This window comes from Macaca mulatta, chromosome 16 (assembly GCF_049350105.2).
Source record: "Macaca mulatta isolate MMU2019108-1 chromosome 16, T2T-MMU8v2.0, whole genome shotgun sequence".
NCBI lineage: Eukaryota > Metazoa > Chordata > Mammalia > Primates > Cercopithecidae > Macaca > Macaca mulatta.
This window is the reverse complement of record NC_133421.1, coordinates 4,860,356-4,873,388: the sequence shown is the minus strand read 5'-3', so window position 1 is coordinate 4,873,388 and position 13,033 is coordinate 4,860,356. Positions and strand designations below refer to the sequence as shown.

The window sequence follows — 13,033 nt, the reverse complement described above, 5'->3', positions numbered from 1 at the left end:
TACAAGTTCTGCACATGTATCCCAGAACTTAAAGTAAAATTTAAAAAAATAAAAATTAACCATCACATGGGATATGGCTACCTGAAGACAAACTCAAAGGAGGGCTTGAGGTTAGAAATTATCCTTCTTCTTTCTGTTTGCCCCCAGATTTATAAAATTATTATCATATTTGTTTTTCCCACACCAATTTCAATGACATGAAGTAGATTTGAGCACCAGAATGTTTGGTTTGGGTCATTTGTATTTGTGAAAAGAGTAGAATATCTGAGATACCCTAATATTTTTCCCAGGCACAAAATTACATTGGTGAAGTCAGCAACAGAGTGTCAAAATGTAGTGTTAAATTGGTAAAGGTAATGAGTTCTTATTCCAGGAGGATTTAGCAGAAGTAGTTATTCTAATGGGTATTTGCTGCTTTTTAAGTTGGAGGAATGCACATTCCAGCCTGAGAAACAGCCAACAACTATTTAGAAAACATCTGCATTATCCAGGCACCACACCAAGTGCCGTGACTGCCCTGCCGTGGTTATGACATGGCCTTTCATGCATAGCATTTACAGTCTGGTAAGGAAGTCAGCTATCAACAGGGGATCAAAGGCATGGAGTGCTACCGGATGAGTATGAGATGCTGCGGAAACGTAGAAGCAGGTCTCACCTGGTTTATGGAGACACAGGGAAGGTTTAGCTGAGCAACTTACATGTAATAGACCTGAAGGATAAGTGAAAATGAGCCGGATGAAGATGGGGCATAGGGGGGACAGGTGCTAGGTAGGAGGAACAGCAAGTATGAAAGGCTGGAGGCAGGAAATTATGACTTGTAAGTCTAGCATTGCTGAAAAGAGGATGCAAGAGTCATTGTGGGGCCAGATGAGGCTGTGGAGGCAGGTGTGGGTCAGGTAATGAAACATCCTTTGTGCTCTTGAAAGGAATTTTGCCTTTATCTTAAGAACAATGATAATCCATGAAATATTTAATCAGGAGAGAGGGATGATCAGATTTTCATCTCAGAATGCCACAGAGTAAATGAAGATTGTTGGAAGAGAAGGTTGTTGAAGCACAGGGGCAGGAAGATGAATTGAGAAGCAGTTTCAATAGTCCAGGTAAGATTTCCACCTGGTCTAGGGCAGTGGTAGTTGGGATAAGGAGTGTATGAATTAGAAAGAGGATGAAGTGCAGAATCTATAGGACTTGCTAGATTGGATGTTGACTGTGAGAGAAATGAATTAATGAAATCAAACCTCAGGCCTCTGACTTGAGCCTGGAATCCATTCACTAAACATGAGAGAGTGGAGGAGGATGGAGTTAGAAGAGGAACAGGGTGAGATCAGAATTGCATTTAGGATCTGTTGAGCCGAAGATGCCTGTGATCCACGCAAGAGATGATAATTATTGAGACTCAGGATACCAAGTTCTGTATACTAGAGAATGCTACATCTGAACACCTGAGTTTTTTGTTTCTTGTTTTTTTTGACAGTCTTACTCTGTCACCCAGGTTGGAGTGCAATGACACAAACTTAGCTCACTGCAACCTCCACCGCCCAGGTTCAAGCAATTCTCCTGCCTCAGCCTCCTGAGTAGCTGAATTACAAGTGCCCACCACCACACCAGGCTAATTTTTGTATTTTTAGTAGAGACGAAGTTTCACCATGTTGGCCAGGCTGGTCTTGAACTCCTGGCCTCAGGTGATCCACGTGCCTCGGCCTCCCAAAGTGCTGGGATTACAGGTGTGAGCTACTGCGTCCAGTCTATACCTGAGTTTTAAATGGCAATTAAAGCCATTGGAGTAGATGTGTTTTTATTGGGCATTATGCAGAATTATAAAAAAAATGAAGTTTGGAAAACTCTCTGAGGAATATCAACATGTAAGATACTGACAGAGGAGGAGCCAACTACAGTTACCGGCCAGGCAGGTAAGAGAGAAACCAACACATTTTATGTTTCAGAAGTAAATAGATGAGTATTTTAGAAAGGATGGAATATTGTTACATGTTAAAGATAAATGAAGAGAAAAAAGATAAAGTTAAATAAGTCATTTCTGATTATAGCGTTTCTTATTATAAATATTCGTGGTATAGAGATGATAATTATTTTAATATCAGTTAAATAAAGAATTTTTGCAAAACGCCGAACAGACCAAGTGTCACACAAATATCTCCATTATAAAATTCAGATTTTTAAAGGACAGTATTGTTTTCCCTTAAAGATACTGGAGACAGAGCATGATGGGGCGAAATCAAACCAGCATCTCAGAGTTCCTGCTCCTGGGCCTGCCCATCCAGCCAGAGCAGCAAAACCTGTTCTATGCCCTGTTCTTGGCCATGTATCTTACCACCCTCCTGGGGAACCTCCTCATCATTGTCCTCATTCGACTGGACTCCCAGCTTCACACGCCTATGTATTTGTTTCTCAGCCACTTGTCCTTCTCATACCTCTGCTTCTCTTCCGTGACCATTCCCAAGTTGTTACAGAACATGCAGAACCAAGACCCATCCATCCCCTATGCGGATTGCCTGGCCCAAATGTACTTCTTCCTGTTTTTTGGAGACCTGGAGAGCTTCCTCCTTGTGGCCATGGCCTATGACCGCTATGTGGCCATCTGCTTCCCCCTGCGCTACACCGCCATCATGAGCCCCATGCGCTGTCTCTCCCTGGTGGCGCTGTCCTGGGTACTGACCACCTTCCATGCCATGTTACACACTTTACTCATGGCCAGGTTGTGTTTTTGTGCAGACAATGTGGTCCCCCACTTTTTCTGTGATATGTCTGCTCTGCTGAAGCTGGCCTGCTCTGACACTCGAGTTAATGAATTGGTGATATTTATCACGGGAGGGCTGATTCTTGTCATCCCATTCCTACTCATCCTTGGGTCCTACGCATGGATTGTCTCCTCCATCCTCAAGGTCCCTTCGTCTAAGGGTATCTGCAAGGCCTTCTCTACTTGTGGCTCCCACCTCTCTGTGGTGTCACTGTTCTATGGGACCCTTATTGGTCTCTACTTCTGCCCATCAGCTAATAGTTCTACTCTAAAGGAGACTGTCATGGCTATGATGTACACTGTGGTGACCCCCATGCTGAACCCCTTCATCTACAGCCTGAGGAACAGAGACATGAAGGGAGCCCTGGGCAGAATCATTCATCAAAAGAAAACTTTCTTATCTCTCTGATGATAACACTTGGAGCTATTACACAGTTTATCCAGTAAAATATTGACATTAATATTGGAATATTATTCTAGATTATTTCCTCACCATAAACACTTTTGTTGAAATGGCATCTTACATAATGTTTCAATATATAGTGGAGATGAAGTATAGCTGAGTAGTTGAACTAGGGAAGGGGGTCTTGGTGACCTGGCTAAGACTTCCTGTTTGTCTTCCCAAGGTGATCCTGGAAAAACATAGTTTAAGAATGATTGTTTTAGATGGTCTTCGTGCCCCACATTCTTAAATTATCACAGGATTTTGTTATGTTACTCGGTTTTGCTTTGACTGTAGAATCATTTTAATTTATTTTTTTTTAAATTTAAAATTTTTTAGCCGGGCGTGGTGGCTCAAGCCTGTAATCCCAGCACTTTGGGAGGCCGAGACGGGCGGATCACTAGGTCAGGAGATCGAGACCATCCTGGCTAACACGGTGAAACCCCGTCTCTATTAAAATACAAAAAAAATTAGCCGGGCGAGGTGGCCGGCGCCTGTACTCCCAGCTACTCGGGAGGCTGAGACAGGAGAATGGCCCGAACCCGGGAGGCGGAGCTTGCAGTGAGCTAAGATCCGGCCACTGCACTCCAGCCTGGGCGACAGAGCGAGACTCCGTCTCAAAAAAAAAAAAAAAAAAAAAAAAAATTGTTTTTATTTATTTTTATTTTCTATTTCAGACAGGGTCTCACTCTGTTGCCCAGGCTGGAGTGCAGTGGCACAATCACGGCTCACTGTAGCCTCAACCTTCTGGACTCAAGGGACTCTCCTGCTTCAGCCTCCCAAGTAGCTAGAACTACAGGCATGCACCACTATACCCAGCTAATTTTTAAGATTTTTTTTTTTTTTTTGTAGAGATGAGGTCTCCCTATGTTTTTCAGGCTGGTCTTGAATTCCTGGCCTCAAGTGATCCTCCCGCCTTGGCCGTTCAAAGTGCTGGGATTACAGGCATGAGGCACCATGCCTGGCTTGTGGAATTATTTATTTATTTATTATTTATTTATTTATGAGACTGAGTCTTGCTCTGTCACCCAGGCTAGACTACAATGGTATGATCTTGGCTCACTGCAACCTCCGCCTCCTGGGTTCAAGTGATCCTCCTGCCTCAGCCTCCCAAGTAGCTGGGATTACAGGCATGTGCCACCATGTCCGGCTAATTTTTGTATTTTTAGTAGAGATGGGGTTTCACCATGTTGGCCAGGCTGGTCTCGAACTCCTGACCACAAGTGATCCGCCCATCTCAGCCTCCCAAAGTGCTAGGATTACAGGTGTGAGTCACCGTGCCCAGGCTTTTTCAAGTTTTTTTCCTGGTTAACACTAAAGCTGAACATCTTCTTATATTGTTTATTCTTTATGAATTTTCTGTTAATATTCTTTGTACACTTTTATTCAGGTGTGTTTTATTTTTATTAGATTATAGGAGCTCTTTGTATATTTTAAATTTCAATCTTGTGTTTATTAGATGTGTTATAGCCTGTTACTTCTTTTTCAAATTTCTGTTATCTTTTGTCCCAAAAAACTTTCCTATTTCTATCTGGTCAAATATGTCAACCTTTTTATAGAGCTTCTGCGTTTTGCATAAATTATAAATATTATTTTATATTACAGTATTCTATAGATTGTAATTTAAGTTTAGCTTTTTAAACCATCTAAAATATAATTTTACTTGTACTGCAAAATTTTCATTTAATATTTTCCCATGTCAATTTCCCCGGTAGTATATCCTTTCTCCCATTGATTTTCTTAATCACAAAACAAATCCTCACATACACAGGACTATTTTTAATGTTCTTTTCACTCAATTGATCTTTTTTGTCAATTCCTGTTCCTGAATAAATAGATGCTGTTTTAATTATTGGGTTTTTTCAAGTATGTATTGATACTTGGTAGACAAACAACCAATTTATGGTTCCTATTTTTCAAATATTTTTTATAAATTTTACCTTTTTTGTCTTTCAAGAGAACTTGAGAATAAACTTGTCCATCTCCACAAAAATAATTCCATTGGGAATTTTGTTTGGATTGCACTGAATGTATTTGAGTAGATATTACTCAAATTACACTCATAATTATGTTATGTTATATTCATATAAGTGTGGCGATTCCTCAAGGATCTAGAACCAGAAATACCATTTGACCCAGCAATCCCATTATTGGGTATATACCCAAAGGATTATAAATCTTTTTAAAACTCTTATCTCTACTTGTGGCATGAGTAAGTTTCCAACATTGGTCAATTTGTATTCTTTTTTATTATTATTATTATTATTTTTAAAAATGAGTCTTGCTCTGTCACCCAGGCTGGAGTGCAATGGCATCATCTTGGCTCACTGCAACCTCCGCCTCCCGGGCTCAACATATAAAATATGTTATGACATATGTTATAAGGCAAGGGTATTATGCATTGCCTTACCCTAAAACAATCTTTTTATCTCTTTTTATTTTTATTTTTATTTTTTGAGACAGTCTCGCTCTGTCACCCAGGCTGGAGTGCAGTGGCGTGATCTCAGCTCACTGCAACCTCTGCCTCCTGGGTTCAAGCGATTCTCCTGCCTCAGCTCCCGAGTAGCTGGGACCACAGATGCCGCCCCCACGCCCGGCTAATTTTTTGTATTTTTAGTAGAGACGGGGTTTCACCATGTTAGCCAGGATGGTCTCGATCTCCTGACCTCGTGATCCGCCCGCCTTGGCCTCCCAGAGTGCTGGGATTACAGGCGTGAGCCACCGCGCCCAGCTTATCTCCTTTATTATAGCAGTGAATTTTGGTCTCTGTAATGCCGTTTGCCTTAAATTCAACTTTGTTATTAAAAGATAAAGCATGCTATCTGCATTTATTACCATAAGACATATTTTTCTTTATTATTGTTAAATAAAATTTTACATACCATTTTTAATATTATGACTTTTAAATTCTTGAGTTTTTAATTTTGACTAATTCCTTGGTTGGTTAGAGTGCATCAAGTTTACTAACTTTCTATAAGTTAATTTTAAGGCTAAGGCAGGAGAATCGCTTGAACCCAGGAGGCAGAGATTGCAGTGAGCCGAGATTGCACCATTGCACTCCAGCCTGGGAACAGAGCAAGACTCTGTCTCCAAAAAAACAAAAAACCAAAAAAACTTTTACTGCAACATAAGAAAGAGGTAAACAGTAATTAGACACCTATCAATTTTCCTCCAAAACAAAACAAAACAAAAATGTAAACAGAACAATAACTCTGCCTATACTCATACAGCTTCTCCAATCATGTTAGAAGGATCTCACATTCAATGATCAAGAAATTTTAAAATAGCAGTCATTATTTTTATTTTAAGAAAAAGTTCCCTTTCTCTCCTCCCACCCCAAGTAGTTAACATGAAATAATAGGCTTCCTTACACATGAATTTTATACTCATTTTTGAAGCGGCAACAATTAACAATAATTTGGCATTTCTGTCTAGAGTTGCTACTTTTTTTTTTTTTTAATTTCACAAAGCCATTATCCAGTGTTGCCATGAAACAGAGACTGTAAATTCTAGATAGCTGAGATTCTTTCTGAAACCAATGTTAAGTCAAGGAAATATAAAGCAGAGCATTACACTACGTTTCTGGGTCTGGTACTAACAAGACTGAAACCTAGGAAAAATTACCTGCTGTTTTACAGAAGAAATAAAGACCTGCAAAACCTGATGTTTGGTTGTATAATATTTTATACCCTGTATGGAGTTGTGGCATCTGCTAACTGAAGAGACATGCAGTGTATTTATCCGTGCCCGATATCCTACATCCATCCTTCCCCACCCTCAACAATCTGCCTCCTTATACCAAGTATTGTGGATACGAGCCCAACTCATCCCAGACAATCCAGTGGACAAGTGAGTGTAACAGACTGGTGTGAAGTGTGAGATGCAGAAAAGTCCCTTTCAGTCTTCATCAAAGTTCTACTGTAGAAGAAAACTGGCCGCCAAATTCTCATTCTTCTCACAAGCAAAATATGCTTGTATCACAAATCCTTCAGGAAATCCTAACGCCCTTAACCTTTCTCTAGCTTCTTTTTCCCAAGGCATTACCTGAATGTAGTTCACGTGACTCTGGCAGGTTCTGCAATTTCTCCGCTGCCACTGCCACCACTTCCTCCTGGAACATTGACTTCTTTGTTTTCAATGAAAGGAATTTTAATTTTTAAATTCTTTATTATTTTAATTTTTCCTTAAGGTATTGGGGTACAGGTAGTACTTGGTTACATGAGTACGTTCTTCAGTGGTGATTTGTGAGATTTTGATGCACTCATCACCCGAGCAGTATACACTGCACCTTATTTGTAGTCTTTTATCCCTCACCCCCCCAACCTCCCCGAGTCCCCAAATTCCATAGTATCATTCTTAAGCCTTTGCGTCCTCATAGGTTAGCTCCTACTTATGAGTGAGAACATATGATGTTTGGTTTTCCATTCCTGAGTTATTTCCCTTAGAATAATAGCCTCCAATCTCATCCAGTCACTGCAAATACTAATTCATTCCTTTTTACGGCTGTGCAAAATTCCACGATTTTGCAATTGTGAATTGTGCTGCTATAAACATGCGCGTGCAAGTATCTTTTTTGAATAATGACTTCTTTTCCTCTGGGTAAGATACCTAGGAGTGGGCTTGCTGGATCAAATGGTAGATCTACTTTTAGTTCTTGAAGGACTCTCCACACTGTTTTCCATAACAGCTGTACTAGTTTACATTACCACCAGCAGTGTAGAAGTGAACACCAGCTTCTTGAACTGGTTCGTTTAACATCTGAATACAATGCTTCTGCTGTTGACTAATTTTTGTATTTTTTTTTTTAGTAGAGACGGGGTTTCACCATGTTGGCCAGGCTGGTCTCGAACTCCTGACCTTAAGTGATCTGCCAGCCTCAGCCTCCCAAAGTGCTGAACACCAGCTTCTTGAACTGATTCGTTTAACATCTGAATAAAATGCTCCTGGTGTTGGCTAATTTTTGTATTTATTTTTAGTAGAGATGGGGGTTTCACCATAATGGCCAGGCTGGTCTCGAACTCCTGACCTCAAGTGATCTGCCGGCCTCAGCCTCCCAAAGTGCTGAACACCAGCTTCTTGAACTGGTTCCTTTAACATCGGAATACAATGCTCCTGGTGTTGGCTACTTTGCTGCAGTAACTGAGGATTTTCTGGACCTATCTGTTGTACTCATGCTGGAGGCAGGGAAGGATTCTGTTGAATAATTTTTCTCATCTGTTGAAACTGAGGCTGATTCTGTAAAAATTCCAGGAGGTGTCCTGAAACTGAGGATGATTCTGTAAAAATTCCAGGGGGATGTAGTCGTAGCTGTCATAGTTGCTGCAACTGCAGTCACTGATAAAGACTGAGAAATCCCAGTACTAGCTGCTTGAGGGGGGTCAACCATAGTCTGACTTTCTCCATCTTCAGGGATTCTCCACTGCTCTGTCAGGGTTGTTGAATGTGGCTCTCAGGGCTGCAATTACTTGCTCTCCTTCATAGCCCATTGACATGACTGGAGTTACCATATTCTAAGACTGACCTGTCACAGGTGCACATGTCGCATCTTCAGAAGGGTTTGATGAGAAGAATCTTCCGAAGTCCCGTCAGTGGATGTTGGGCTAGCGGCCACTGGCCTCTCTGCTGGCTTTTCTGCAGCTTTCTCTTGTTTAGTTGCATTAGCAGGTGCAGGTTCAGAAGATGCTGTCGCTGATGCTGGAGTGATGGGCGCAGGTGTGGAACTGGGAACCAAAGCAGGGACAGGGTGGAACGTGAGCCACAGTTGTTGCTGTGGAGGAGGTAATGCACAGTGGAGAAATAATGCACAGTCGAGGAAGTGGTGCACAGTCGAGGAGGTGGTGCACGGTGGAGGAGGTGGTGCACGGTGGGGGAAGTGGTGCATGGCGGAGGAAATACTGCATGGCGGGGCAAGTACTGCACAGCAGAGGAAGTAGTGCACGGCGGAGGAATAATGCACAGTGGAAGAATTAGTCCACGCAGGGGAAGTAGTGCACGGCGGAGGGAGTAGTGCACAGGTAGGAAGTAGTGCACAGGTAGGAAGTAGTGCACAGCGGAAAAGTAATGCACAGCAGAAAAGTAGTGCACAGCAGGGGAAGTAGTGCACGGCTGAGGGAGTAGTACACAGCAGGGAAAGTACTGCACAGCGAAGGAAGTGGTGCACAGCGTAGGAAGTAGTGCACAGCGGGGGATGTAATGCACAGCAGGGGAAGTAGTGCACGGCTGAGGGAGTAGTGCACAGCGGGGAAGTGGTGCACAGCAGGGGAAGTAGTGCACGGCTGAGGAAGTAGTGCACAGCAGGGAAAGTACTGCACAGCGGAGGAAGTAGTGCACAGCGGAGGAAGTAGTGCACAGCGGGAGAAGTACTGCACAGCAGGGAAAGTACTGCACAGCGGAGGAAGTAATGCACAGCAGGGGAAGTAGTGCACGGCTGAGGGAGTAGTACACAGCAGGGAAAGTACTGCACAGCGAAGGAAGTGGTGCACAGCGTAGGAAGTAGTGCACAGCGGGGGATGTAATGCACAGCAGGGGAAGTAGTGCACGGCTGAGGGAGTAGTGCACAGCGGGGGAAGTGGTGCATAGCAGGGGAAGTAGTGCACGGCTGAGGGAGTAGTGCACAGCAGGGAAAGTACTGCACAGCGAAGGAAGTGGTGCACAGCGTAGGAAGTAGTGCACAGCGGGGGAAGTAGTGCACGGCTGAGGGAGTAGTACACAGCAGGGAAAGTACTGCACAGCGAAGGAAGTGGTGCACAGCGTAGGAAGTAGTGCACAGCGGGGGATGTAATGCACAGCAGGGGAAGTAGTGCACGGCTGAGGGAGTAGTGCACAGCGGGGGAAGTGGTGCATAGCAGGGGAAGTAGTGCACGGCTGAGGGAGTAGTGCACAGCAGGGAAAGTACTGCACAGCGGAGGAAGTAGTGCACAGCGGTGGAAGTAGTGCACAGCAGGGGAAGTAATGCACGGCTGAGGGAGTAGTGCACAGCGAAGGAAGTAGTGCACAGCGAAGGAAGTGGTGCACAGCAGGGGAAGTAATGCACAGCAGGAAAAGTAGTGCACAGCGGAGGAAGTAGTGCACAGCGGCAGAAGTAATGCATGGCGGTGGCAGGTGTAGATTGCTGAGTTTTAGCTGGTGCTGGTGTTGACACCGCTTTGGGTTTTGTCACCATAACCACCACAAAGTTTTTCGGATCAATTTTATATTCTCTGAGAGCAGTATCATCACTGAGCATTGTGCCTGCCTAAATTAATTTTGACCTGCTACAGGAAAGGCATCTTTCCCTTTTTCAGATTCAGTCTTCTCGTTCAGTGCTTTCACCGTCTCCTCGGGGTCGATGTCTATCCAGAAGGTTCACTGCTGGAGGGTCTTCAGGGTGACCTGCCTAGTGCTACTGCCAGCTTGGCTGTGGGGCTGCTGGGTGGGGTCTGGGGCCCGGCGGGGCCTCGGGGTCACCCACGCTTCTCCTATTCTTGGAAGGAAGGCAGTGGGGGTGGGGGCTGTCACATTCACTCAGCCCAGTGGCCTCTTCTCCAGCCAGGGCCCAGGCCACACCATCTATTTTTGTTTTCTGGATTGGAGGGTAGTCTAGCACGTCTGGGGAAAACAGGCCATTTGTTTTCTAGGCCTCTCCTAGGCTTGTGTTGTGTGAGAGCCAATTACCCTGATTAATTTTTCCTCAATCTGATTCGCATTGGCTTCATATGATCCAGAAATTTCTCAAAACTTGGCATGCTAATGGCACTAGTTTCTTTTCTTTTCTTTCTGAGATGAAAGTCTGTTTTTCCTGCTCTGTTGTCCAGGCTGGAGTGCAATGGCACAATCTTGGCTCACTGCAACCTCTACCTCCTGGGTTCAAATGATTCTCGTGCCTTAGCCTCCCAAGTAGCTGGGATTACAGACATCCACGACCATGCCCAGCTAATTTTTGTATTTTTAGTAGAGATGGGTTTTTGCCATGTTGGCCAAGCTGGTCTCGAACTCCTGACCTCAGGTGACCTGCCCACCTTGGCCTCCCAAAGTGCTGGGAGCCACCACTACAGGCGTGAGCCACCAGCTTACTAGTTTCCATTTTTCAGCCCTGCTACTCCCTTTAAAATGTTTACATTTCATTTTAACTGGCTACAGAATAGGCCATGGAGAAGTTGTGCCTTAGATCTGCTGGACATCTGTGCTGGGTAACGCAGTAGCCACATGCGGCTGTTGAGCACTTGAAAGAGGCTAGTTCAAACGGAGATATTCTGTGAGTATAAAAACATACTGGATATTGAAGATAGCAAGGAAAACAGAGGTATACTATAGCATTAATAATTTTAAATAGTGGTTATTTGTTGAAATGATATTTTTGATATATTGGCTTAAAAACGTTATTTTTAAAAAATTATTTTAAATTTCAATAGTTTTTGAGATATAGGTGTTTTTTGGTTACATGGATAGGTTCTTTAGTGATTTCTGAGATTTTGGTGCACCTGTCACCCAAGCAGTGTACATGGTACCCAATATGTAGTTTTTTCATCCCTCACCCTGTTGGAAATGAAAGCTTGGAGTTGCAAAGAACATGAGCACTCGAACAAAAGATTTCTTAGCAAGGCAATTTTACTTCTGCAGAAGGGTGCTGCTTGCAAGCCAGATTGCCACGAGAGCACACCAGACAAAAGAAAGCAGGGATTCTTATACCTGATGCACTGGGTCCCTACTGCTATGTCCTATCTGGAGGACATTGGCTGGAGCTGGACCGCACAATCTAGACTGATCCTGATTGGCTAAAAACGCAAGACTTTCCTAAATAGGTAAAGGTGCACAATGGGGAACAAGGAAAGGAAGGGGGGTTGCTTATGGAAAGCTAGGATGACAATAACATTTCCAAATAAGGAAGACGCATAGGCTGCAAGCTGGAACATGTCTGGGCATGACTGGGCAATGTCTAGGCAGACTGGTGACTAGAACAAACAATTTAGGTCCTGGTTAAAGTACAAGGACATAGGATATACTCATTTCCTTACTATTTTCAACAGCTATCTGGGGTACAACAAAATGTCATTAGTAAAATAAAAGATTCATTGGTATGTAACATAAAAAGCAAGCAAGGAAAACTTGAAGGGAGTTTTAAGAGGAACTACTATTTTTAATACTTACTGTTCTTTACAAAGAGAAACTTTGAAGAGGAACTAGGAACTTTTTATTCCTAACAACCCCCATCCCATCCTTTGCCCCGGAGCCCCCAGAGTCCATTATTAATCTTATGCCTTTGCATCCTCATGGCTTAGCTCCCACTTATAAGTGAGAACATACAATATTTGTTTTTCCATTCCTGAGTTACTTCACTTAGAATAATGGCCTCCAGCTCCAGCCAAGTTTCTGTGGCCATTATTTCATTCTGTTCTATGGCTCAGTAATATTCCGTGGTGTATTTATACCACATAAAGTTATTAACATTCATTTCATCTGCTTCTAAAAAGGAAAAAGCCATTTAATGTTTTTAGAGATGGTGTCTTGCTATGTTGCCAAGGTTGGAGTTCAGTGGCTATTCACACACCTGATCATAGCACACTATAGCTTTGAACTCTTGGGCTCAAGCAATCATCTTGCCTCAGTCTTCTGAGCAGCTGGGACTACAGGTGTGTGCCTGGCTCTTTCTACCTTTTAAAATGTGTTTATTGAAAATTTAAAATTACTTATGTGACTCACATTTGTGACTTACATTTTATTACTAGTGGACAATGCTGCTTTTGATTAACATCCTCCATTTTGATTACTTCCAAAATTATTTTCTCTGATGCATTTATGTTTTTCAAATTGAGAGATAAAATTGTATGTATTGATCATGCACAACATGATACTTTAAA

At 42.9% G+C, this 13,033-nt stretch overlaps 1 protein-coding gene and 1 pseudogene across 1 annotated transcript; one reads left to right on the top strand and one right to left on the bottom strand.

Annotated features, from left to right (window-relative positions):
• Positions 1 to 2,219: 2,219 nt before the first annotated feature.
• LOC705681 (olfactory receptor 1E1) lies at positions 2,220 to 3,533 on the top strand. The gene has a single exon (XM_001088272.5). The coding sequence runs from the start codon at positions 2,220 to 2,222 to the stop codon at positions 3,162 to 3,164; it is 945 nt and encodes a 314-aa protein (XP_001088272.3). The 3' UTR covers positions 3,165 to 3,533.
• A 3,561-nt stretch (positions 3,534 to 7,094) lies between these two features.
• Positions 7,095 to 10,565, bottom strand: LOC721437 (UV excision repair protein RAD23 homolog B-like; annotated as a pseudogene).
• Positions 10,566 to 13,033: the final 2,468 nt, after the last annotated feature.